Source organism: Pelobates fuscus, chromosome 4 (assembly GCF_036172605.1).
Source record: "Pelobates fuscus isolate aPelFus1 chromosome 4, aPelFus1.pri, whole genome shotgun sequence".
Taxonomy (NCBI): Eukaryota; Metazoa; Chordata; class Amphibia; order Anura; family Pelobatidae; genus Pelobates; species Pelobates fuscus.
Window position 1 is genome coordinate 373,711,627 of NC_086320.1, and position 27,778 is coordinate 373,739,404.

Genomic DNA, 27,778 nt, shown 5'->3' on the forward strand with positions numbered 1-27,778 from the left:
TATTAATCATTTGTGATGTATTTTTATAGTGCCAACATCCTCTGCAGCGCAGTACAATGAGTAAAGAAAAATGTTTCAACACACGGTGAGGAACTCAGTCAAATGAACTTAAACAGGACAGAGACAGCAGGCCTTTCTCTAAATCCTGTTAAAAGAAAAAAAAAACAGAACTTAATAATAATTATGGTAAGCTATTAATTTTCTATCTACAGATATATAGAGTGGAGAAACTGAAAAAGTTGAAGTTGAACTATTAATTACTCTTATTTCTTAAAGATTTCTAATTACATTTCTTCATGTTTTCTGTTTTAAAAAAACAAACAAACAAAAAATAAAAACCCCCCCAAAAAAAATTGACTTCAAGCACCTTCGAACTTTGAATTTTTTTTTCACTTGGTTTAACGCTGAAAAGACATTTCCCATCTCTGGAAGGCAGAGACAGAGGGAGAGAAAACTTGATACTGAAACCTTTGGCAAGCTTTGGGTAGCTCACAATAACATCATCTATGTAAATGTTCCTTCCTTCTTTTGTGGAACACCCCTTTCCTCCTACAGACCACCCATACCCTATAAATAACCCATCAACTAAACTTTCCCCTTTAGACCTCTTCTCAAACTTTTATAGGAAAGAACTAAAATAAATATATATATATATATATTTTTTTTTAAAATAGTGAAAAATGGCCAGCGAAATTAAGAAAAAAGCTTTCTGGAGAGCAGTAATAGCCGAATTTTTAGCAATGATAATTTTTGTTTTTATTAGCATTGGTGCTGCTCTCGGGTTTAATTTCCCTGTTGCACAGAGCCAAAATGCTACCCGGACACAAGACATTGTAAAGGTGTCCCTGGCTTTTGGGCTATCGATTGCTACCATGGCTCAAAGCGTTGGCCACATTAGCGGCGCTCACCTGAATCCTGCTGTGACACTTGGTTGCCTGCTGAGCTGTCAGATTAGCATCCTCAAGGCTGTCATGTATATCATTGCCCAGTGCCTGGGTGCGGTGGTGGCCACAGCAATCCTATCCGGCATCACGTCTGAAGTCAGAGACAACTCGCTGGGTCTGAATGGGGTAAGACATTTTATTCATTATTTCTTATTATCACATTCTGTATGGATCACGTATTAAACTGGAGCAAAGTACTAATAATGGTGCAATCACCATGGCAACCAATGGAATGTTCCACAGTTAAAACTTTGACCCAGAGACGCTGTATTCACATGGACCCATTCTGTGCACCTGTTAAGGGACATTTATATTACAATGTAATTACATCAATTTAAATATCTCTGCCTGGAAAGCCAGGAATAAGAATAAGAATTAAAATAAATGGTATCTCTTTATTGGGGTTTTCACTGTAATTATTTTACTGTCAGGACAGAGGCGTGCACTGCTGATATATTATTAAACAATTGTAGTTATAGTATCATCATTCACTCGCTCTACCTGTCGCTGTCCAGCTGACACGTCTTTCTCTCTCCATCTATGGAGCTGGCTCTGCTGCCATTTCTTAAACCCCAGGGTTTATTTACTAAACCGGCAGCTGTGGAAAACTGATAAGAGGAATGTTCATTTCACGACAAAAGAGGCAAACTAGAAATTGCTGGGCTGAAAACATATTCAATTTGGTTATTTTTGCCTAAAATCTGTAATTTCCTTTATTAATTTTCAACAATTTCCAGTTCATTAAATAAACCACCTTGTTTTTTACCTGCTTATGTGTTCAGTTTAGAATGTAAGCTTTTGGGCTTCAAACAGATAGATAGAACAGACAGACAAACAGATAGATAGAGAGATAGATAGACAGACAGATAGACAGACCGGTGATTGAACAGACAGGCAGACAGACAGATGTAAAGATCCATCCATCCATCCAATCTATCTTAATATTTCCACTCAAGTTTACCCAATTAAAAGAAATGTATTATATTGTAAATATATAATACAGCTTTAAATCATGATGGACTACACATATCCCCAAGCTTTCCTATTGGCGTGCAAAGGGTGCACTAGTTACATCATAGTCATTCTGTTTCCAAATAGAATTAACACGTCTTTTCCTACACATTGAATGGGAAGAATTTACACAATTTACTCCCCAAGGATCCCTGCTGCAGGAATGGAGTTGAGATAAGGAGAGTGTTTATGTTAAACTCAGTAGGAGTTTGACCTGCACTGAGAGTGCATCAGGATGTAGCAGTATATATTCCAGTTGATCAATGCTTCCATGGGGAGTTCTAAGCATCGGAAATGTAAAGGAAAGACAGCTTTATTTTCCAGTAGTTAATCCTTGTTATAAAACCCTGTTGGAGAAACCATCCACAGGTTAAACATCCTGATACTCTCAGTGATAACGTGTGGGGCTTATTCACTAAACACCAAATTATAGTGAATGGAAAAAATTATGAAAAAATAATTAAAGCAACCAAAATAGGACTACAGCTGAGTTGAGGAATTTTTTAAATCAGCACTTTATTTATCACAAATGTTCCGTTTTTAATTCAGTGTTCACTGAATACATAAATCCCAGAGAAAGTCAAGAATATCTGTCCGCTATTGCACGATAGTAAATATAGCTGGATGTCTAACAGTCTGGCAAAGGGAAGAAAGAAAGGGAAGCAGTAGAAACAGGTACAAACTATGGTGGATAATATACACGTCTTAAAGAATGAATACGTTTAGCATATGGTTTGTAAACCTGAAAGCAAGCTGGTTCTTTCTAAGGCACAGAGTCCAAAACTCCAAAAACCACTTGTCACATCATTCTCTAATTCAGTTGTGTTTAACTGTTGCCTTTCACTTGCTTAATTCCTCAAATTCTCTACTAGCCAAATGGAAACCTATGAGTCGATCCACTAAACGACAAGTTAGAGTGAATTGGGAATTGACTTGCCTTGCAAGATTTAGGACAAAATTATTGACCTGGAAAAAAAATGATGCATTTCAGTAGAATCAGATATTATTATTTCTACTCAGTCATACATTATTATTGTTTAAAAAGCGCCAATAAATTCCGCAGCGCTGTGTAATAGGTGGACTAATAGATTAGATTACAGTGAAGGGTTAGCTTATTGGATGGCACAGTTGCAGGAGAGAAAGCAGGGTGGGTTACCAAGTTAATTGATACGCTTCCCTAAAGATGTGAGTTTTTAATGATCTTTTGAAAGAACTGAGACTGGGTAAGAGTCTAATGAAGCAGGGAAGGGAGTTTCATAGGGATGGTGCAGCCCTAGAGAAGTCTTGAAGGTGTGCAGAAAAACTGAGAAAAGACGCAGATCTCTAGCAGAGCGTAGGGGCCTTGACGGGACATACATGTGTATTAGGAAGGATAGGTAGGCTGGGGCAGAGTTATGTAAAAATTTGTAAGCTAGCACCAGCATTTCAAATTGAACCCTAAATCTTACGTGTATTGGTAGGGGTAGGATCATGGACATCTTCTCAGTGAAGCGAGTAGCAAAGTTTGTAGCAGTCAGGTTGGTAGGAGGAGGAGCAGCTGCGACAGGGCGAAGTAGAAAGTTAAAAGTGTGAAAGAGGCGTTTGGGTTCTCGGGAGAGCGTGGTATTGAGGGTAGTTAATTTTTAGAGACTTATTTATCAAGTCATCACAACTTACTGTTTATCAAATAAACAATCAAACAACAGCGCCAAGTGCCAAGTCCGGACACCCATACTTTAATTGGAACACCCATGAGCAGATGGCACCTAGACAGTTTATGTGGAATGGTGAAATTAGCTAGTGGTTCCCAGTCCTCATGGCATTCTCTAATTCTGTCCCAATGAGGACACTAATAATATGTGGACCATTGATGTGCCTTGAAGAACTTTGTGGGGTAGAATACACCTATGAACCTAATTATCACCAGTTGGTGGTATCAGAGATAATTCTATCATTCTCATAATTGTTGCCCATTATTTTTGCAGACGTACAAGATTGCAGGGTTAGAAAAGTTGACTTTTCAGCAGTAGGTGTACATAGAAAGTTTTCCTAAGACTTTAGATAGAAGTCTCGTCTGGCAGAATGACTAAGCACAGTTTGGGGAAGAATTGCAATTTGTGCATTGGCAGCGGGTCAACATAATTAGAATGTGTAAATAACTGCTTACTATACTGTATTTGTGTAATGTTTTAATTAATGCTAGCTACTAGCGATACACTCTATTAACACTTTCCCTGTATATATATATATAAAAAATTAATTGATCACCAGATTTTTTTTTTGTTAAGTATGAAATGCATTGTTAACCCATAAACAGAGGATACAACTTTAAATTAAAGGAACACTATAATGGCAGGGTTTCAAAAATGTATTCCTGATCCTATAGGGTTAAAAAATATTTTAGGTGACCTGCCCCCCTCTCCCCCCTTAGCCCTCTAAAAATTGTGTAAAACTCACCTTTATTCCAGCACCGCTTGGCTCTGCTGGCGTTGGCCTCACCGCACACTCTGCCTCCTTGGCTGAGATCATCAGAATTAATGATCTTAGCCAATCCAAGGCTTTCCCATAGGAAAGCATTGGAGGCTATTGTTCATGCACTACAAAATGACGTGCTGTGCCAATAAGCATCTCCTCATATAGATGCATGAAACCAATGCATCTCTATGGGTAAAGTTCAGTGTCTCCATGCAGAGGATGGAGACATTGAACTCAAGAAGCACCTCTTGTGGCAATCTGAGGAGTGGCCACTGGAGGTGTCCCTAGGAAGCAATGTAAACATTGCTTTGTAGGCAATAATAATAATAATAAAACACCTTTTTATTCTAAAGGGCTACATTAGGGCAAGCTGTAATGAACATGGATTTTGGTATAATTGTAGACAATTATCTTAGCAACAAATATCGTGTAATGTCAATCATTGATTTTGACCAAGTATAACATTTTACACTATAAAACCAGATTCAAGGGGATATTATAAGGTTAAATACAAGTATCCAGGGACAATACAAACAGTGTTATGGAGTTACAATGTCATGTAGATTGTGCATTCAGATTCAGCCGTATTGCGATTTGGCCGAATTTGGGTCAATTGATCGTTTGGCTAAATTCTGTATCTCTGAAGCATTTCATACTCGAGCAAATGACTAGACTGATGGTTAAACATTTAGTATTTCAAGTTCATCTGTGGTTCCAAAAACAGAGATGATTGATGGGAAAAAAAGATGAATAATGGCTAGGGGACAGTCACTATGTCGATTTTATCCACAGATTAGGTGAGACGTGACAAATAGAAGATCAAAGGAGGAGCATTAGAAAATTATTATATATTTAAGAAATATGTAAAATATATGAACATAGATTTTTTTAACTCTTTTTCCCTCTATTGGATACTTTCTCCTTGAAATACTTTTTAATGAATGACGTTCGGCCAAGCCGAATTGTCAAATGAATGAGTATCTGATGTCTGGAACATAATTTCAATTTTTCTGAATATTTATTTTGCCAACCAGAACATCTCACCATGTACGAGTCTAATCTTACCATGCTACCATGAATATACTGTATTTGTATTTTGTGTATTCACTTTGAATGTTTAAACAGTGTATATTGCTTCCAATCCATGCAGACTTTTCCATATAGAACTTGTATAACCTTTCTGTGCTGGATCAGTCAACAACATATTTTGCTGTAACGTATTACCTCCCAGTTTACTTTTTATTTAGCAATCTGTTGGGATATTTCAGAGACTTTTACATTAGACATTACCTCTTGGGTCAAAGTTGAGGTTATTGCACTCGACAAGCAATCTGATGTCAAGAACAGAGATACAAGAAGATATTCGCAACAATATAAGATAAATATTTTGTGTGAGAGTGTATGGCAGAGCTCCACAGCAATAAAGCTCAATGTAATGTGTATGATTGGATCACAGAGCTCTACAGCAATAAAGCTCAATGTAATGTGAATGATTGGATCACAGAGCTCTACAGCAATAAAGCTCAATGTAATGTGTATGATTGCATCACAGAGCTCCACAGCAATATGGCTCAATGTAATGTGTATGATTGGATCACAGAGCTCCACAGCAATATGGCTCAATGTAATGTGTATGATTGGATCACAGAGCTCCACAGCAATAAAGCTCAATGTAATGTGTATGATTGCATCACAGAGCTCCACAGCAATAAAGATTAATGTAATGTGTATGATTGCATCACAGAGCTCCACAGCAATAAAACTCACAGATATGTGCAGTATGTATAGGTGTATCACAGAGCTCCACAGCAATAAAACCCTGTTATGTGCAGTATGTATTTATAACAGAGCTCCACAGCTATAAAACTCACAGTATTGTGCAGTATGTATGAGTGTATAACAGAGCTCCACAGCTATAAAACTCACAGTAATGTGCATTGTGTATGAATGTATCACAGAGCTCCGCAGCAAGAAAACTCACAGTAATGTGCAGTGTGTATGATTGTATCACAGAGCTCTGCAGCAATAAAACTCACAGTAATGTGCAGTATGCATGAGTGTATCACAGAGCTCCACAGCAATAAAACTTGCAGTAATGTGCAGTGTGTATGAGTGTATCACAGAGCTCCGCAGCAATAAAACTCACAGTAATGTGCAGTGTGTTTGAGTGTATCATGGAGCTCTGCAGCAATAAAACTCACAGTAATGTGCAGTGTGTTTGAGTGTATCATGGAGCTCTGACGCAATAAAACTCACAGTAATGTGCAGTGTGTTTGAGTGTATCACAGAGCTCTGACGCAATAAAACTCACAGTAATGTGCAGTGTGTTTGAGTGTATCACAGAGCTCTGACGCAATAAAACTCACAGTAATGTGCAGTGTGTTTGAGTGTATCATGGAGCTCTGCAGCAATAAAACTCACAGTAATGTGCAGTGTGTTTGAGTGTATCACAGAGCTCTGATGCAATAAAACTCACAGTAATGTGCAGTGTGTTTGAGTGTATCATGGAGCTCTGCAGCAATAAAACTCAAAGTAATGTGCAGTATGTATGAGTGTATCACAGAGCTCTGCAGCAATAAAACTCACAGTAATGTGCAGTGTGTATGAGTGTATCACAGAGCTCTGCAGCAATAAAACTCACAGTAATGTGCAGTATGTATGAGTGTATCACAGAGCTCCGCAGCAATAAAACTCAAAGTAATGTGCAGTATGTATGAGTGTATCACAGAGCTCCACAGCAATAAAACTCACAGTAATGTGCAGTATGTATGAGTGTATCACAGAGCTCCGCAGCAATACAACTCACAGTAATGTGCAGTATGTATGAGTGTATCACAGAGCTCCGCAGCAATAAAACTCAAAGTAATGTGCAGTATGTATGAGTGTATCACAGAGCTCCACAGCAATAAAACTCACAGTAATGTGCAGTATGTATGAGTGTATCACAGAGCTCTGCAGCAATAAAACTCATACATGCAGTGAGGTGTGTATGAAGGTATCATCGCTTTTGATCTGCAAAATGTTTGTAATTTATTTTGGCGCAGTATATTCATTATTTAACCCCTTAAGGACCAAACTTCTGGAATAAAAGGGAATCATTGACATGTCACACATGTCATGTGTCCTTAAGGGGGTTAAACAAGTTACCTTATTCTATCATTAGAAGTAAGTAAAGTCATTTTGTAATTCATCCTACAGAATTATTGCAAGATGAGAAATGTGTCTGATTCCTGACTGTAGTTGGGAGGAGGTATGCGATATGCCTTATTTAAGTACAATGTTACCTTAACATATATTGTTCAAGATTAGAGGACTGCTTTGATTCAGTCTGGAATTCACAGATATCTGGTTTATTCCAGGGGCCCCGGTCTTTTTTCTTCTGACTGCTCACTTCGTTCCTGGATTCCTAGAGACCATTAAAAGTGCTTGAAATTAGGTCACATATTGCATGTATAAAATAAACTTTTTTGCTTCTGTCTTTCGATCTAGCTAAAATATCCTTCTCATCCGTAAATGATCATATTTGTTTTAACACCATGGATAAAGTTCAATTGATTAATGGACAGAAAAATATGACTTTTATTTAAATACATAAACTAATTAAAATTGTGTTCAACTTCAACATAAATTATAATATGCTAAGCAGAAGTAGGATATAAACCTACCTAGACACCGTACACTATATAGAGCCCACTTTCGAGGTCGACAAATGTGACACCATTGTTGATTTTTTTTACTGTTTATTATACATATTAATGGTAAAGCACTTATAAGTTATGTATGATATTATTCAGTTACTGTTTATATAAAAAAAAAAAAAAACTCTTGACACAGAGACAAGAGGACCTACGGCTACACAGCTTAATGTTTATATTCAGGAAAGCACATGTTAGCCAGAACCGTGATTACATGGGCTTCTGCGTAAGCCATAATGCAACTGTTTATTCATGTCGGCGAAAGCCGTGATGCAACTATGTTTGTTCATGTCGGTGAAATCCGTAATGCAACTGTGTTCACCTAAGCTCTGTCAAGTGAAAAATAAAGAAATAAAAATAAAATAAAAATTGTGTTCAACTTGAGGACCTTGGAAAAATATTTTAAAAGTTGAAAATGATGAATGCCATATTTGAGAAAATTTCTTGATAAGGAAAAATATAAGGTACACCCATGCAGAAGAGCTGCTTAGATAAAGAGTTGCTTTACAGTAAATATTTGCTGTTGGTCAAAATACCAAAGCAAGCATTTGTGGCTAGTAAGATAAGCACGTCTTTTTGGACCAAGTACACGGAGTCTCTAGAAATAAATTGACTCCTCCATACGTTATAAAATACATTGTTGCTATTACTACCTAAATATTGCTTATTTTACAATAATGTTAAGCCTGATATCACAGTTTACTCACAGTTACTCATGATACCAAAGTTTATAAACAATGTTACATATAAAAAAAATGGGACAGCAGTTTTATTTTTCTAGAATTACTGTTTTCTAGAAAAACAAAGTGAAAATACCGTACGATACAGGTGAGAAGAATACACTATCTGTAATATTGTAAGTTAGATATGCTTTTTTCTTAAAAACAGCTGGAACATTGAGAACAATATGCTCTTTACATCCAAATAATCGTAATACTTAATTTATTTAAAGGGACAGCCCACTGCACAAATCCCAAAAATAATAATATAAAAATACATTTTAAAAATCACTCTTTAGAAGATATACCCCCAATGAAAACATGCATTTCTTTAATTATGCATTTCTATTTTTTAATTGGGGGCATATCTAAAACCAGCTTTTAAAAGTGGCAGATCTCTTTTCTGCAACCTTTTCAAGCCCTCCCCTTCTAACCCCGCCCAAACATTCTGTGACTGTCCGATCACAGGCTTCCCAATGCAGCTAAATGGGAGTTGTTGAAGGACAGGTGCTCTGGGCAATTGCTGCCTCTTTGATTAATGTGCAGGAACATATTTTCTGCCCTTTAACCCCTTAAGGACACACGACATGTGTGACATGTCATGATTCCATTTTATTCCAGAAGTTTGGTCCTTAAGGGGTTAAGGATTGGCAGTGTTAGTGAGGTTAGTGATAGGCTGGCTAAAAGGCAGAAGCTAAACCTCTCCAGCAGAGCTCGATTAAAGAGTTTGGGAAGGTCACTTATTGCTAAATCCGATAGTTCTTTTTCTGATCTTTACTTTAAATCTTAAAGAATGTCATAGAGGTAAAATAAGATAAACATAAAAATGAATCCATCCAAAAATAAATACTGACTTAATTTACCCAAGAATACAATTATTGGAGTATACAAGCAGGCATGAGGATTATAATATAAAACAATAAAATCTCAAAAATAAATAAATAAATAGGAAAACAACTTAAAGGACTACTAATGTCACCCAGACCACGTCTTCTCAATGAAGTGGCCTGGGAGGAGTGATCTGCAATATATAACTTTTTTTTCTAAACGGCAATATTTACATTGCAATGGCAGCCATTCTAACAGCCACTAGCGGTGCTTCCATGACACTTAACGAATAAAACTTAGTCATGTGACATGGAAGGCACCAGTAGTCATGTGACATGGAATGCCCCATATTAAAGCATTGATGCAATGTTTTCCTGTGGGGAGGCTTGGCTGCATGTGCTGTGCTCGCTGCGCATGCTCACCAGGTCCCCTATGCTCCCCCATGAAGAAAGGCGCCCTTCGTGACATCACGGGTGGAGAAGAGGTGGGCAGCAACTAGGAGCATAGGCACTAAATAAAGGTGAGTAAAACATTTATTTTCTTTATTTTTATCGTGAAGGGGAGGTGGGACCTGTATTTTAGTAAGGACAGGGACACTAAAGTGATACAGGTTTGTATTCCTGGCGCTTTAATGTTCGCTTGCATGCTACTCCTGATCGTGCAGTACTATAGGTGCTCCAAAATTAAATATTAAGATAACACCTCTACATATGAGCAAAATGAGCATGTGAGCTATAATTAGCTATATTGAATGAAAAAATCCTTTTTTATGTTCAGTCTTTTGGCGTTCCGTAGAGTCATTTTAATAAGAACAGGCGATTAAACCAGTAAAGGTTAGCTTACACTGGTTTCCAAGAAATCTTGTATTGACCTCAGCAGTATGAAAAGCTTGATGATTTATCAGGAACTGAACGTGGAACTGTGAAAACACTAACCACTGAGCTACCTCAAAAGCTGTTAAAAGGTGCCCATATTCAAATAAATAAAAATCACTGTTTAGTAGATATACCACAAATGAAAACGTGTATGCTTTAAATTCTGCATCTTTTCACTGGAGTTATATCTCAAAGCAGCTTGCAGAAGATGCAGATCATTTGTCTGCAGCCTTTGCAAACCCTCCTCCTTTAACCCCGCCCAGACTTTCTGGGGCTGTCCAATCACAGACTTTCCAATGCAGCTCAATGAGAACTGTTTGCAAAGCAGGTGCTCTGGGAAATTGCTGCCTCTTGTGTTTATTTCCACTGAGCAAACCAAACCAGGAAGTAAAAAGACATGCTGTCTGATTGAAAATTCAAGCAGGGTCGGACTGAGAGCCTTTGGGGCCCCCTGGCAAAATTAGATCCCAGGCCCTTTGAAGGCCAAATATATGTGCATTAAATAAATGTTAAATATAACTCATAATACGGCATTCCTTTGGATGTGTATATTGTGAAGACCTGTGTATTAAATGGAAACTCCAGTGCCAGGAAAACAATCAGTTTTCCTGGCACTGGAGGGTCCCTCTCCCTCCCACCCCCCAATCTCTGGTTACTGAAGGGATGAAAACCCCTTCAGTCACTTACCTGAGGCAGCGGCGATGTCCCTCACCGCTGTCTCCTCCTCTGCGCCGCTCCTCCTACTGGCTCCGTCGGCCGGCGGGCGAGACTGATCCTGCCCACCAGCCGAGGAGACCTAATGCGCATGTGCGGCAATTCCGCGCATGCGCATTAGGTCTCCCCATAGGAAAGCATTGAAAACTATTTTCAATGCTTTCCTATGGGGATTTGAGACAGCCACTAGAGGTGGAGTTAACCCTGCAAGGTAATTATTGCAGTTTTTAAAAAAACTGCAATAATTACACTTACAGGGTTAGGAGTAGTGGGAGTTGGCACCCATACCACTCCAATGAGCAGAAGTGGTCTGGGTGCCTGGAGTGTCCCTTTAATGCATGTTTGTATTTGAGTCTGTGTGAATGCACTTGTGCATGTCTGGATGACTACATGTGCTTTTTTTGTATATAGTGTCAGTGTGAATGCATATGTGTCAGGTGACAGAGTGTGTGAGGGAGAAGGCAGGGCCGCCATCAGGGGGTGACAACCATAACGGTTGTCACGGGCCCGGCGGCCCTGGGGGGCCCGGCCGCTCGGGCCCCACGTGTGGGGCCCATTGGGTGGCCCACACACTTAGGGTCACCCGATGGGCCCTATATCTTCAGGGGCCCGGTCAGCGCTGTGGCCGTTGTATAGCGCGACCGGGCCCCTTTAAAAAAAAAAAAAAAGCAGCCGCAAGTGATGCTGGGAGGAAGTGGTCACTTCCTCCCAGCACACTCCGCGCGGGAGGAGCGCGCGCGTGCCAGTGAAGAGGCAGCTGGGCTGGCGGCGACTCCCATCATCCCCAGCCACCCTCCTGCAAAGAAAAGGTAAGAGACAGGAGGGTGGCTGGAAAATGAGCTCTGTGTGTGTCTGCCTGCCTGTATGCATGTATGTCTGTCTGTATGTATGTCTTTATATGTATGCATGTATGTCTGTCTGTATGTATGTCTGTATGTATGTATGTCTGTATGCATGCATGTCTGTCTGTATATATGTATCTCTATGTATGTCTGTCTGTATGCATGCATGTTTGTGTGTATGTATGTAGGTATGTCTGTCTGACTGTATGCATGCATGTATGTCTATGTATGTATGTATGTATGTATGTATGTCTGTGTGTGTATCTATGTCTATGGATGTATGTATGTATGTCTGTATGCAAGTATGTCTGTCTGTAGGTATGTCTATGGATGTATATATGTAGGTCTGTAAGTCAGTATGAATGTATGTCTGCATATTATTATGAATGTATGTCTGTGTGTATGTGTATATGGATTTCTGTATGCATGTATGTCTGTATATATGCATGTATGTCAGTCTGAATGTATGTCAGTCTGAATGTATGTATGTATGTCTGTATGACATTATGAATGTATGTCTGTGTATGTCTGTATGCCATTATGAATGTATGTGTGTATGGATGTCAGTGTCTGTATGTCTGTCAGTATGTCTGCATGTATGAATGTATGTGTGTGAGTATGTATGTATGTCGGTGTCTGTATGTATGTGTCTTTATGTCCACGTGCATGTGTGTCTGTATGTATGTTAGTATGTGTCTGTCTGTCTCTATGTATGCCTGTGTGTATGTCCCAGTATGTGTGTGTCAGTATGTATGCGTGTATGTCTATTTCAGTATGTGTGTCTGTTAGTATGTATCTGTGTCCTTTTGTATCAGTGTGTGTGTTTGTGTCTGTGTGTGTATTCCTGTGGGCAGTATTTGGAGGCACTATGCTGGCAGCCGGCAGGGGGAGGGAGAGAGGACCCGGGAGCTCAGCCTGCAGCTCCTCCGGGTCCTCCTCTTGTGAGCTTGAAGCGTTGCCGGGGTTACCACGGCAACGCTCCAAATCTCGCGAGAGTGAACTCTAGCCCTGGAGCTACGGGCTAGAGTTCACTCTCCCCACTGGAACCACCAATGAATCCCACTGGGACCACCAGGGATCAAGAAATGTCCCCCTCCTCCCAGTAAAGGTAAGAAGGGAGGGGGGGACATAATTAATATTTCTTTTAATTAAATAAATGTAAAAAAAAAAAGCATATTATAAAAAAGCCCCCCATGCCTTATAACACACTCTCACACCCTACACACACATTGCCCCTCCCACACATATACTGCCCCCCATTCACACACACTGCCCCCCCATTCACACACTGCCCCCCATTCACACACTGCCCTCCCATTCACACACTGCCCTCCCATTCACACACTGCCCTCCCATTCACACACTGCCCCCCATACACACACTGCCCCCCATACACACACACTGCCCCCCATACACATACACTGCCCCTATACACACACACTGCCGACCATACACACACACTGCCCCCTACACACACACACTGCCGACCATACACACACACTGCCCCCCATACACACACTGCCCCCCCATACACACACACTGCCCCCATACACACACACTGCCCCCATACACATACTGCCCCCATATACATACTGCCCCCCATACACACACACTACCCCAGACACACATACACTGCCCCCCATACACACATTGCCCCCCCATACACACATACACTGCAACTGTCACACACACATACATTGCCCCCCTAACACACACACTGCCGCCCTCACTCACACACTGCAACCTTCACACACTGTCCCCCTCACACACACACACACTGCACCACTCACACACACCACTGCTCCTATGCCCTATGACAGCCCCATTTCCCAGCAGACCTCAGGTAAGTTGTCAAACTGTTCTTAAACGGTTTGACTACTTACTCTGGGAGGGGGTCCCGGCACTATTGGCACCATAACCACTACACTGAGCTGTAGTGGTTATCGTGTCTGGATTATTTAGTTAAATAATCTACAAGTGCCCCTCTCGAGATCAGGCTCTGGATCCGCCACTGACCCAGTGGGCATATTTGGAGGCGGGCCCCAGGGGGCCCAGACCCTGAGCTGAGTTAGGGGCCCCAAAATTTCTGGTGGCGGCCCTGGGAGAAGGTGACAGGTGGAAGAGTGTGGGAGGGGTTGAGTGGTGGCAGAGTGAGTGGGAGACACAGTGAGGGGGGTGACTGGTGACAGAGTGAGGGAGTGGGTGACTAGTGACAGAGGGAGGGAGAGGGGGTGACTAGTGACAGAGTGAGAGAATGGGTGACTAGTGGCAGAGTGAGGGAGGGAAGGGATGACTGGTGACAGAATGAGGGGATGACTGGTGACAGAGTGAGGTAGTGACTAGTGACAGAGTGAGAGAGGGGGTGACTGTCACTAGTCACCCCATCCCTCTCTCTGTCACTAGTCGCTCCCTCCCTAACTCTGTCACTGTGTCACGCGCTCTGTCACTAGTCACCCCCTCCCTCCCTCTCACTAGTCACCCCCTCAGTCTGTCACTAGTCACCCCCTCACTCTGTCACTAGTCACCCCCTCACTCTGTCACTGTGTCACCCCCTCCCTCCCTCTGTCACTAGTCACTCCCTCCCTAACTCTGTCACTGTGAGGGAAGGAAAGGGGTGACTGGTGACAGAGTGAGGGGATGACTGGTGACAGAGTGAGGGAAGGGATGACTGGTGACAGAGTGAGGGAAGGAAGTGATGACTGGTGACAGAGTGAGAGAGGGGGTGACTAGTGACAGAGTGAGGAAGGGGGTGACTAGTGACAGAGTGAGGGGGTGATTAGTGACAGAGTGAGGGAGGGAATGGGTGACACAGTTACAGAGGGAGGGGGTGACTAGTGACAGAGTGCGGCAGTGGGTGACTAGTGACAGAGGGAGGGGGTGACACAGTGACATAGTGAGGGAGATGGTGACTAGTGACAGAGTGAGGGAGGTGGTGACTGTCACTAGTCACCCCATCCCTCCCTAACTCTGTCACTAGTCACTCCCTCCCTAACTCTGTCACTAGTCACCCCCTCACTCTGTCACAAGACACCCACTAACCCACACTCTGTCACTAGTGGGGGGGTGACTAGTGACACAGTGGGGGGGGTGACTAGTGACACAGTGAGGGGGGGTGACTAGTGACAGAGGGGGGGTGACTAGTGACACAGGGGGGGTGACTAGTGACACAGTGGGGGGTGAGTAGTGACACAGTGGGGGGGTGAGTAGTGACACAGTGGGGGGGGTGAGTAGTGACACAGTGGGGGGGTGAGTAGTGACACGGGGGGGTGACTAGTGACACAGGGGGGGTGACTAGTGACACAGGGGGTGACTAGTGACAGGGAGGGGTGACTAGTGACAGGGGGGGACTAGTGACACAGGGGGGGGACTAGTGACACAGGGGGGTGACTAGTGACACAGGAGGGTGACTAGTGACTAGTGACACAGGAGGGTGACTAGTGACTAGTGACAGGGAGGGGTGACTAGTGACACAGGGGGTGACTAGTGACAGGGAGGGGACTAGTGACACAGGGGGGGACTAGTGACACAGGGGGGTGACTAGTGACACAGGAGGGTGACTAGTGACTAGTGACAGGGAGGGGTGACTAGTGACACAGGGGGGTGACTAGTGACACAGGGGGGTGACTAGTGACACAGGGGGGGGTGACTAGTGACACGGGGGGGTGACTAGTGACACAGGGGGGTGACTAGTGACACAGGGGGGTGTCTAGTGACACAGGAGGGGTGACTAGTGACATGGGGGTGACTAGTGACAGGGGGGATGAGTAGTGACAGGGGGGATGAGTAGTGACAGGGGGGATGAGTAGTGACAGGGGGGGTGAGTAGTGACACAGTGGGAGGGGGGGGGGTGATTAGTGCCTACCTTTCTCTCGGCTTCCTCTTCTCTCCCAGGCTGCTGCTCCTTCCCCTGCGGATCGGGCTCTGTGTGAGAGGAGTAAACATACTTAACTAATCAGCTATACTTATTGGCCCACTTTCTGAGTCACTCCAAGTCAACAGACAGAGCTTATCAGATATCTCTAATTTAACCCCTTAAGGACCAAACTTCTGGAATAAAAGGGAATCATGACATGTCACACATGTCATGTGTCCTTAAGGGGTTAAACTAGAAGGTTAATATAATTATGGACACATTTCCATAAAGTATCCTAAAACAAATCATTAAGTAGATTTAAAAATAAATAAATAGGTTATGTAAGAAAATGTAAGTAATCGACTAAAAAGGATTTGTTTGCAAACACTACATAAACCAGGGAAACAAAATTAATTTTCTGTCCATATTACCTTGATCAGGGGTGCCCAAAAAGGAAGATCCCCAGATGATTTAACACTACAACTTGCTTGAATTTGCAGAATTTGTGGTAGTGGTGGTGGTGGTGGGGGGGGGGGGGGGGGGGCAGGCAAAGGTGCACTGCCATCTTCTGCCAGCTAGTCCCCATCAGCTCCTGGTTCTTCAGCGTCAGGAGCTGATGTTACTGCTGTACTCTTGTGCATGCACAAATAACATTGAACGCCCATGGATATCCATAGATAAAGCCTATTCCCTGCAGCTGTCACTGATGATGGCTGGGGGACTGGCACTTCTAAATGGCTGTAGCTCCACCCAGTGTCTAGAAGTATCAGGTGTAGGAGATTTACATATACTTCATTTTTCAGATATTTAGTTTATTGCTCCCTGTGGCGAAACCAACCTCGCCACTGGGCCCTGGAGAAGCCTGTTTGCTAGCCTCCTACCTGCTGACTATGGCCCCTGGGTTATTTGGGGCATGTTGTACTTTATATTGCTGCTACTGGCCCTTTAAAATCAGCGATGGACATATTGGGACTTTTGGGACTACTGTCCCTTTAAGACTGTGGAGCATATTCCAGTATACTGCCTTTAATATTACATATGTATTTATGTGTTGAGTTTAACCTGGGATATGTATGCAGCATTCACCTGATTGTTCGGTAGAATCACTCCATTCATTATATTGAGTGAAACTACCGAACAACCAGACCACCCAGGAATAAGTGTGCCTCCAATTACAGTTTGCAACAATGTTGCAAACGGGTAATTGGCAGTGTAATGTATTCTTTGTCCTCTGGGTGGCCGCCATTCGGGAAACAAACACGTGGCGGCGGCCATCTTAAACTACCGAACAGCGGTGTTTTGCCGTCGAGTGTCTGGAACTAAAATCGGACACTTGACTAGGCAAACACCGCTGAGACCTCCATACTTCCAGAAATTCGTATAGAAACTACCGAATGACCCGCCGTTCGGTAGAAAGAACCCCACAAACAAGGGAATTCATTCAAACCCTCTCCAGGCTCTATAACACAGGCAATTCGTCTGTTTTCATTCCCTTGTCTGTGACCGACCGCAGGGCCAAAATGCATGGAACTGTTTTCGGATACTTTACCCATGCGGTCGGTCAAATCTTTGGAACCCCATATCTCCCGAACCATTCATCCGAATGACTTGAATTTTGGATATGATTTAAAGGTGTACCCCCGGGTTTTGGGGTACATCCAGAACTTGGCTGAAAAAGTGTACCGGATAATTGGGTTTAATGTTATCTGAGGGGAGGGGATGTGTGGGCTGAACCATGTATGTGATTGGATATTTTATGCCTCCCCCTGGGTGTGGCCTGTATGTGTATTATTGTAATAAAAGCCAGGCTGGATGAGCCAGTCCAGAGTTCCTGTTTTACCCTCAAAGTGATGTGTCGTCTCATTATTGGGGGAAGGATTTATTGCATGCTGTTCCAGTTGACTGCTAGGAGTACAAGCCTATTCGTATGGTTCCTATTCAATGGTCTACAGCATTCATATGCTTGGGAGAATTTAAAGGTTTCTCGGATTCGGTGATTGTGGTGTCTGCCAGAGTGCTTGGAGTCCTCAGGAAGCACTAGGAGCATCCATTAACGGAGGTACTCAGTCGGGGTGCCAGGTGATCCGTTACACTCCCCCTCACTCATTTATTTATTGAGGAGTTATTAGGGGCTTGGGGACATCTAGTCACTTGGAGGGGTAGTTACTTTTACAATTTTTACTATTAGCCCCCATCCACTAATGGGTGGGGGATGGAATGGAGACAATAGGTTTTTACTATTACTTAGGGCACCCACAGCAAATGGGTAGGGCCTGGGGGTGATCCCCATTATCACCCTCCACTAATGCGCATGCTAGTATGGGCAGATTAAGGCCCTGAGGTACACGTCTTCTGACACTAAGATGGCGGCACCTATGACATAAATCCAAAGAAGAAATAAAGAGGTAAAAAAGGTGAAATGGGGGACCTAGAGGCATTTGAGGGAGACTAGGAGGACAATAAAATTTAGTGGAATCGGAGGGGGGGGGGGGGGGGGGGTTTAAAAAACAAAAACAAATGCGGCCATGACAGTGCCGCTTTAACAAAACATTTGTATTTTCTAGTTAGATGTGCCCCTTTAAAATGATAGAAAACTGGGCTTCTTTATAAGAAAAACAAACAAACGTTAAACACACAAGTATTTCAAGTACCCTGATTTTAACACCAGGGCAAACTCCTCACCACAGCCTGATTCTCCATTACCAAAGTTATTAACCTTGATTACTTTGATCCAATTAAATTCTCCTCAAGAGAGGCAAAACGGACATATGGAGCATGCGCAGGGATTTTAGCAATGATCTGCCAATCCAATGCTTCCCTGTGAAGATCCTGGACACAATTAACATCCTTAATGGCATAAGTATTGTAAAATGTAAAATATCTTACTAAAAACAGCTCTGATTTCATTTGCAAGCCTGCAGGGGCAGCAACTACCCCCTAAAGTCACCTCATTAAGGCAAAGTCATTTTGGTGCTTAGACTGTCCATTTAAGGGTTCACTTGGAATGAATATCCATAAATAACCAAGTTGAACCATATTCCATGTTTTAAGATAGTGATACAGTAGAGCTGTCAGGCAGACTATATAAGCAAACAAAGTAGAATAAAACAACGTATGTTGGGTCTTTTAACGTACAGTCGTAGATATGGGAAGAAGCAATATGAAGTTTAAATGTTATTTCACGAACATTGTTAGGAATGTCGTTTTTTTTTTTTTTTATATATACGTATAATAAGATATTCATGGGATAAATGGTAAGAGAGCTTACCTATAGGCATAACTGCTTTTCTAAAGGTTAATAAGAGAATGCAAACTGTGAGCTCGTGAAAAGAAAGCTCTGCTAATAGATTGTCTACAGCTTCCCGCTGAGCCAAGACATTTATTTCACTGTGATTTCAACGAACACGCCCTTCGAGGGGATGAAAGAAAGACTTATCCTGATTCTGTCCTCGTGCATGTTAAAAAACAAATGATTCCAAGCATTCTAAAAACTCGAAGCGCAGCGTTTCCCTTGTGAAATCGTGAGATGTTCATTTTATATACAGAAGTGCGCAGGAAAGATACAGCGTTACCATATCTGCAGTGGAAAATCTGCCTTTGAGTTTGTAAAAAGCCCATGCGCCCAAAAAACTAAACAAAATTCAAAACAAAACACACAAAGTGACAAAAATGTGTAAACATTCAAACAGAGCCACAAAGTCTTCTTCCAATCTTTTCAGACAACAGCAGAACATCCACAACCTTCGAGAATATCTCTAGTATACTTTTTTAGACTTAATGGTTATTCTAATAACCGAAATGATCCGGTAGATTTATAAATAACAGCCACTCTCACAACATTCATGACCCGGGGATAAAAGGGGCGATTATTCCTGAACTGAGCATATACAGCCGGTTAATACAATAGGAACCATGGTAATGGCAATCTTTAAAAACGATCTGACAGCCCAATAAATGTGCTTATGGGCCTCAAAGTAAGTGAAACAATAAATTGTCTACATAATTATCGCAGCGACAGTGAAAGGGTATGCTGTAAGCACTTTGGCATGCGAGCACAGAAGCTTTGGGTTTTCCATTAAACAAGCTTATATTAATTTGCATAGCTTTATTGTACAGGTGTTTATAGATCGAAAGTCACTGCCTCTTCACTACGAATGCACTTTGTGTGATTGTTTTTGTAATAAAATCAACTCCACATTCCCTGTTGGAATTATATTGTAAATTCTTCTAAACGGAATACACTGTATCTTACACACACTCCCCCTTCCTCTCTCTCCCTCTCTCTTCCTCTATCTTGCTTTCTCTCCATTTCTCTCCCATCTGATTTTCATGTAACAGAGAGCCTCACCTTTTGGACGCTGCATGTAGACCGAGTGGTGAACAGTTGTAAGGTAGCATAAATTGCTATTAAAAAAAACACAAGAACATTTTATATCTCTCAGTGTTGGTTAAAAAGACATTTTGTATAAAATGGGATTTATTCATACAATATGGCCATAAAGTGCCATGCCAAACAATTCCGTCATAGTACTCTCTATAGGTGCGATATAACTTTGAACGTTTTATATATGGGAGCTTGTATACTTCTACTTATTACCTAAACTCGCCCGTGGTCTTCATTGAGAACCTTTCTTACTGCGTACAGTAAAATTACAATGAACCTAGCTTGGCCTGGCTTAGTAGAGAACTTGGGGAGTCCTCCAAGTACTGTCCTTCATAGGGATCCAGGCTCGATCTTCCTTGATCATAGATGACAACCTTCCTAATTATAATGCAAGTAGGGATGGTCTTGGACAAAAAGGAACAGTATAGTAATACCAAATTGGTTCGATGTTTTCCAAAAATGGCTGGGAGTGAGTGGAGACACAAGTCATTCCCCACTACCAGAGCTTGTGAGGAACTCTGCAAAACATGAATTCTCTGGGTAGAAGACTTACTTTGAAGTTGGTATAGTTTTATAATCGTTACCTGTGCAAAAAACAGCATTTAGAGAGATTTATCTATGGTTTATATAAATAAATATAAGAATACCTTTATATCTCTCACACACACGGTCACAAACCTAAACACAGATTCATTTGACTTTTCTGCATCCCAGTACTTACAGCCTTTTATTGCATGAATAGGGCAAACAGAGTGTTAAAATTGCTTTGACAAAAATTTAGAGAATGCACAGCCTCCTAGCAGCAAAACAACCACAACACACTATGTGATTATGGCACTTGGAGAGTCAATTTAAATTCACCAAATTACCCACTAATTAACCCACTTTCTCCTCCTACCCATCTTCCTTCAGTTTAGTTTATAGTGCGAGCCTCCAGGGGCATAAAATCCTCTCTACCAACCTATCTGATCACTTCACAACCTTTAAACGATTTGCTAAAACTCTCTCATCATGAACTTCAAATCCCCCCTGCAAGATCTTGTCTCCGCTCATCTTTCCAAAGTCTGTTATAAACTCTCAAGCCATACTAAATACTGTTTATCAAAGAGTTATAAATGCTAGATGCTCTGTCCCGTTATTGTACTATCATTACTTCCCTAATTGCCACAGAATATGTTCGTGTTATGTAACTCGAAGAAACAGTAATATAATCAATGTCAGAGTTCAGCCATTGATTTAATTATATTCTCATAGGTGATCATTAATCCAGATTGATTTTCTAGTCGGTGGAAGATGAAGGGTGAATACTACAAATGCCTTTTTTAGGATCATTTTTATACCATAAGATTTGGGGAAATGTTTATAGATAGAAACACTGTGGAATAACGTAATCTCTTTAGACATGAAATATCATATGGGAATTAAGTTAAAGAGATCCTTCATTGGTAAATTCCAAATCTTCTGAAAAGTTTTTAGAAATTTTCGTCAGTGCTATTATGAAGAATTTCAAATTGCTGTCTGGATCTATTGCAACTCAGTATCATCGCACATTTGGTAATGCTAACAATGGTGGTTTGAGAGTCTGATTATTCTATAATTTGAGGCGATATTGAGTATCGGGGGAGATTGCGACTTCTAAGTAATTTACTCCACATTTATGGATTGTAGAGTCCTTCATGTCCACCAATGTTAAGGTAACCTCCGGTGTAAAAAAAACATGTAATTTTATAAAATTTATTGCTTTGCAGTAATGAGAAATATAAAGAAGGACATCAATTTGGAAACATAGAATTTTCTATGATACTACATAATTACCTTTGTGTCGTAGTATAACGTGAACGTCTGGTATTATAGTATCAAATGAGATTTATCTGTTAATACATGTCTAATAAGGCCTTTGTTCTGGAAGACAGATGGAATGCAATAAGTGTGAGAACCTCCTCCGTTCCATGCCACCCACTAGTAGATGTTATTGTGTTTTAACAGTTGCAGTTGACAATTCATTTTTATTTCTTGATTATAATTTTATGGGAAAGATTAATAGCGCATTCTTTGTCTGCTGCCTGCCTAACTTGTTAAAAAAAAGGTCAAGTAAACATCAAATATGTTCTGCCTCCCCTCAGTGTGACTAAAGATGTTGAACTGATCTTAACAGAAGACAATGCCCCCATTCGGCAGTTTTGACATTTCTAAAAGCTCAATATTAAAGCATGATATACCTCGTAAATACTATCTCAAGCAATGAGCATCCTGTCTGAAAGTTAACTCAAATGTTGTGTTCTATGGTTATATAATACAGATTAGGGAACAGCGCACACACACACACACAAAAATACAGTTTTACATTTTACAATGCGCCTTAAAATCACCTATCTTAGCAAGCAGACATGGGGATTCAGTTACACAATATGGCCATCTTCTACGTTTCATTTATTTGTATTCCATAGAAACTTTAAAAAAATGTCTGTCTGTTTGTTTTTTACAGCCCAGTGGTGGCGTGTCAGCAGGACAAGCTCTGGGAGTTGAAATCATTATCACCTTCCAGTTGGTGCTCTGCGTCGTGGCTGTCACAGACAAACGTAGGACTGATATTACAGGATCCATACCCCTCGCCATAGGTCTATCGGTGGCCTTGGGACATCTGATTGCAGTAAGTATAATATATACCAGTGAGATGAACTATGAAAAGCATTAACTTATTAGATGTTACTAGATAAAGATCCATTTTCTGCAATAATTACTATATTAAATATCTAAATCTCTGTGCTGAGCTAGATCTTTGACTAGTGAGATTATCCTCACGTAAAGCAAATTGATGTTCAATAAATCTAAAAGAATATCTCTAGTATTTAAGGGTATGTACACTTAGGATCCTAGCCACCAATTTCTGGTATCTCAACGGAGTGCCCATACGTATTATATTATTATGTATCTTGAAGCAGAAACACACATTCGATTCAATTTGAATGATCACTTTAGCAGATAACCCTGCTAGTATTTGCTCTTAGACATGGAGAGGCCAAAGGTAGATCCCCAGTTATATATATTCCCATTGTAGTTGCATGCAGTTTTTTAAATAGTTCAGGGTCTACATTTTTGACCACTGCTGTCATAGAGCCATAGACCATGCTTTCAATCTCATAGCAAAAGGGATATTATCATCATTCTGTTAATTATGTTGTTGACTTGAAGCTAATTAAGACCTTTACGCTGATATGTCTGGGAGATTGAACTGAAAGTTCCTTTGGGTACACCATTAAGAGCCTTGTAATAGGAAACATGAGCTACTTTCATTAGATTATGAAGTTACAAACTAAATTAGGTTGGAAAAAAAACACAAAGTCCATCAAAGTCAATATTTTCAAGTACCCATTTCTCTTAATCCAAGAAAGGCAAAACTCCTCTCTAAAAAGGCAAACAATGTTTTCTCTGAGTGAGTGCTACCCGTATGTGTTCAGTTTAGAAAAATAGCCATGCCATTGCATCATTACCACCTGTTTTTGACCACTTTTCTATAATTTCATCCCATACGGCACCTTTTCTAGCAGTAGGCTCTGCGTGCCACTCTGATAATTAATCAAACTTATAAGGACCACTATAGTGCCCGGAAAACAAACTCGTTTTCCTGGCACTATAGTGCCCGGAGGGTGCCCCCACCCTCTGGGTCCCACTTCCGCCGGGAGTTAAACACTTACCTTTCTCCAGCGCCGGGCTCCCTCGGCGCTGGGCCTCTCCTCCCTCTTTTGACATCACCGGCTGAATGTGCATGCGCGGCAAGAGTCGCGCGCGCATTCAGTCAGTCCATAGGAAAGCATTCTCAATGCTGGCGTCTTCTTACAATGAGAAGCGCGGAAGCGCCTCTAGCGGCTGTCAATGAGACAGCCACTAGAGGCTGGATTAACCCTAAAGTAAACATAGCAGTTTATTTGAAACTGCTATGTTTACAGCTGCAGGGTTAACCCTACATGGACCTGGCACCCAGACCAATTCATTAAGCTGAAGTGGTCTGGGTGCCTATAGTGGTCCTTTAACAAAAATAAACTATCCTGCAGAAATAACAAAAGTCAATGGAACATGGAATAAATAAGAAATAAATAAATAAAATATAGTGTAATAATACATGGTATTTTTTATATATTAGATCTCCTAATTTAGAACCTTGCTTACTAAGATTTTTCACAATGTTCTGCCATGTGGAGACATGTACACATTGGGGATTTCAGAATGAATGTTTTTTGTTGCTGAGCGCCGATACAAACCATACTGACATGTACCTTTTGTGTGCAGATTGATTACACTGGCTGTGGAATGAACCCAGCACGATCCTTCGGTTCTGCTGTAATTTCAAGAAACTTTTCACATCACTGGGTAAGAAAGAATTGATATTCACTACTGTTATATACTATGCGATATATAAACACGTACATTTACTAAGGTGTAATATTTATAAATCATTTCATAGTTCGGAGAGGACCAATGTGCAGTAGGTTAGTTAACCTGTCTAATCTGTGCGTTTTGTGGTTAGTTGTGAATCTTTAAACTGCAGGTTAAATTAAAGAGTTGCTAAATTTCGCCAATTTGAAATTTATAGTCGGCTGAACTGTAATTTGACTTAGTATAATTTAGGCTGTTAATACAACATTCATATTCCATTTAAGAAAATACATAAATGTAATTTATAATTTTTTCTAAAAAAATCAATTCAAATTAATTATTTATTAAATTGATATGGAAATGATTTGGTTCTCTGGGTTCTACAGAAAAAAAAAAAAAAAACACAAGACCCCCCCCCCCCCCCCCCCAAAAAAAAAAGCCCAGTAGATAATTGTTATGCTTCATTATGTAGACTCATTAATCTAATATAACATAATATAATATAATCTGATACAATCATACTCCATAAAATGTTGCAAGTCAAAGTACTTTTCTACACTTCTCTAAATGTATTCTTCTCTATAATGTCACGTGAATATATCTGTAAAATGAAATTGTCTGTGATACTGTAATAATCATCCAAATGTCCTAATGTATTTAAGAAATGGGGAGATTTTGCAAAACGCGCTATGCAGAATGTTTTAACATGTATTGTTTTATTTTATTAGATATTTTGGGTTGGACCCATGATTGGAGGTGCAGCAGCCGCCATTATATATGACTTTATCTTGGCCCCAAGGACAAGTGACTTCACAGATCGCATTAAAGTCTGGACCAGGGGCGTGGAAGAGTATGATCTGGATGGAGATGACAATGCACGGGTTGAAATGAAACCAAAATAAAATTGAAATGGAAATCTAAATTGAAAAGAAAATAGAGATGTCAGTATTATGGACTTATTTGTAAAAAAAAACAAAAAACTTTTTTTGGGGCGGTGGCGTGGGGGGAGGGGGTTGGAATGAACTCTTTATCACAATTTCCTTTAAATGTCCTGTTGTGCCTTTGCAGTTTGTACTCTAATATGAAAATTACACACATTAAGTTCATCCCGTTTAACCATTTTGGTGCCAGAGACTTGAATTTTCTTTGTGTCCCAGACTTACTTGCCTCTTTGATACTGCAATGGTTAAAAAGGCATTTTATATTTAAATAAACAAATCTTTCTTGCCAGTAGTAACCCTTTTGTTTGTACCCAGATAATATTACTGCTTTTGGTTTGATTAAATCAAGCTTGCACATCATTAACATTGGCATTATAATTAATGATATATACATTTACTGTTAAAAATTGACATTTTTGGCAAATCATGGTGGGAACCACAAATGTTGCGTTTTGTAGCTGTTAAATAATGCACTTAGATGGCATATGGTGATTTGAATAATGGAGGATTTTGGAACAACTGCAATCGCCATTTAAGTGCAAGCGCACCTGCCATCATCAAGGCAAACTAATTACCCCTAACAAGAACACACATGGTATAGGTTACTGCACAGTGACTAGGCCTATTAATACAAATGTAACTAAAACTACAGGAATTAGCCTGCGAGCTCATGCGATTCTTGTTAATTAGATTGTATGGATTCCTGAGAATACCCCTCTCTGTCTCATTAGAAACATTTCCTCTGAGCTGAAAACAGCAAGGTGAATCGGTGCTGTAGGTAGGACTTAGCTTAGCGTTTTGCCTTGATGGTGGGAGGGGAGCTTACACTTTAATAGCAATTGCAGTAGCACTCACATTCTCTGTCATTTAAATCACAGTAGGGACTGGGGATTGTTTCCTGATCACCTGTGTGGTATTGTGTTTTTTTGATACATTTGGGCTGATGAATACTGTTGCCCAGGACAGCAGGTGTGGATGGTAAATGAATTAAATGGTATTTTATTTCTGTAGTTTGGGAAAAGGATGTGAGAAAAAATGAAAAATGTTCCAGCAGGAGGTTCAGCTTGACAGATATATTACAAGCGCAACACGCAACAAAAATAAAAAAAATAAGTGGAGGCCGTTAGCGATGGGGAATAAGCAAAAACGTTTACTATTTGTCTGAAAGGGCCAAATATGACCAGGCAGAGCGCCTCTGTCTGTCTGTCTGTCTATCTATCCATTCATTCATTTTGTTTCTATTTCTTTTAATATATGGCCTGGAAAACACAGGACTTAATATTAAAGTCGAAAACTGTATTAAAGAAAGAATATCATTAAAATATTTTGTCATTAGGCGGAAGACCCTTTTCCTGCAGGATTCTCTTGATGCGAGTTATCCTGTGTTCATGCTGCCAGCGGCTCCGATGCCTTTTTTTTTGTGCTTTCCTTGAATTTTTACTTTTACAAATCACTAATAGTGTCACAGACTCGGAGACACCACTATGTATAAAAGATTCCTGCAGTAAACGACAGCATCCAAATCACGCTCTTTTATTTTAACAATACTTTAATCTGTAACCCCTTAAGGACACATGACATGTGTGACATGTCATGATTCCCTTTTATTCCAGAAGTTTGGTTCTTAAGGGGTTAAACATTATTCATTCCAGTTTGGACATTGTATAAAGAAAGTATCTCACTTACACATGCACTTATACCTACACTGTCTAATTACACTAAGACTAAACACTTTATTACCCGTTTAGAGATATCAATATATATATATTTGCTTAGCTGTATTACTGTTATTATGAAATATTCAGTATTGTAAATACATTTTTGAATGCATTCTAAATAAAATAAGCTTGTACTAACAGACTGTATGTGCAAATCATTCAATAAGTCATAAACAATCATAAACACTTTATGACAAAGTCATTTTACCGTAAGGATAAAATCACCTGCGGCATTTTGCTTTTACAGATATTAAACTATAATTTCCATGTTTGTTATTTAGTTTTTTGTGCATATTGTGTAATGTTTTTTTAAATGTCAGAGAAGACTTTCTTTCTCTGTTAATTCAGCCTTAGCCGTCAGTGTAATTATTCGCGTAATGAACAGGTAATGATGCCCAGGTTACCTCCTTGCAGTCTGAGAGCCTT

At 40.6% G+C, this 27,778-nt stretch overlaps 2 protein-coding genes across 2 annotated transcripts in view; both read left to right on the plus strand.

Annotated features, from left to right (window-relative positions):
• SELENON (selenoprotein N) overlaps positions 1-27,778 on the plus strand; it is a 322,589-nt gene that overhangs the window by 267,704 nt on the left and 27,107 nt on the right. The gene's annotated exons all lie outside the window — the stretch shown is intronic.
• Positions 624-27,492, plus strand: AQP1 (aquaporin 1 (Colton blood group)). The gene is made up of 4 exons (XM_063452744.1): positions 624-1,070; positions 22,805-22,969; positions 24,607-24,687; positions 25,422-27,492. Exons 1-4 carry the CDS (start codon positions 681-683, stop codon positions 25,593-25,595), a joined length of 810 nt encoding a protein of 269 aa, XP_063308814.1. The 5' UTR covers positions 624-680; the 3' UTR covers positions 25,596-27,492.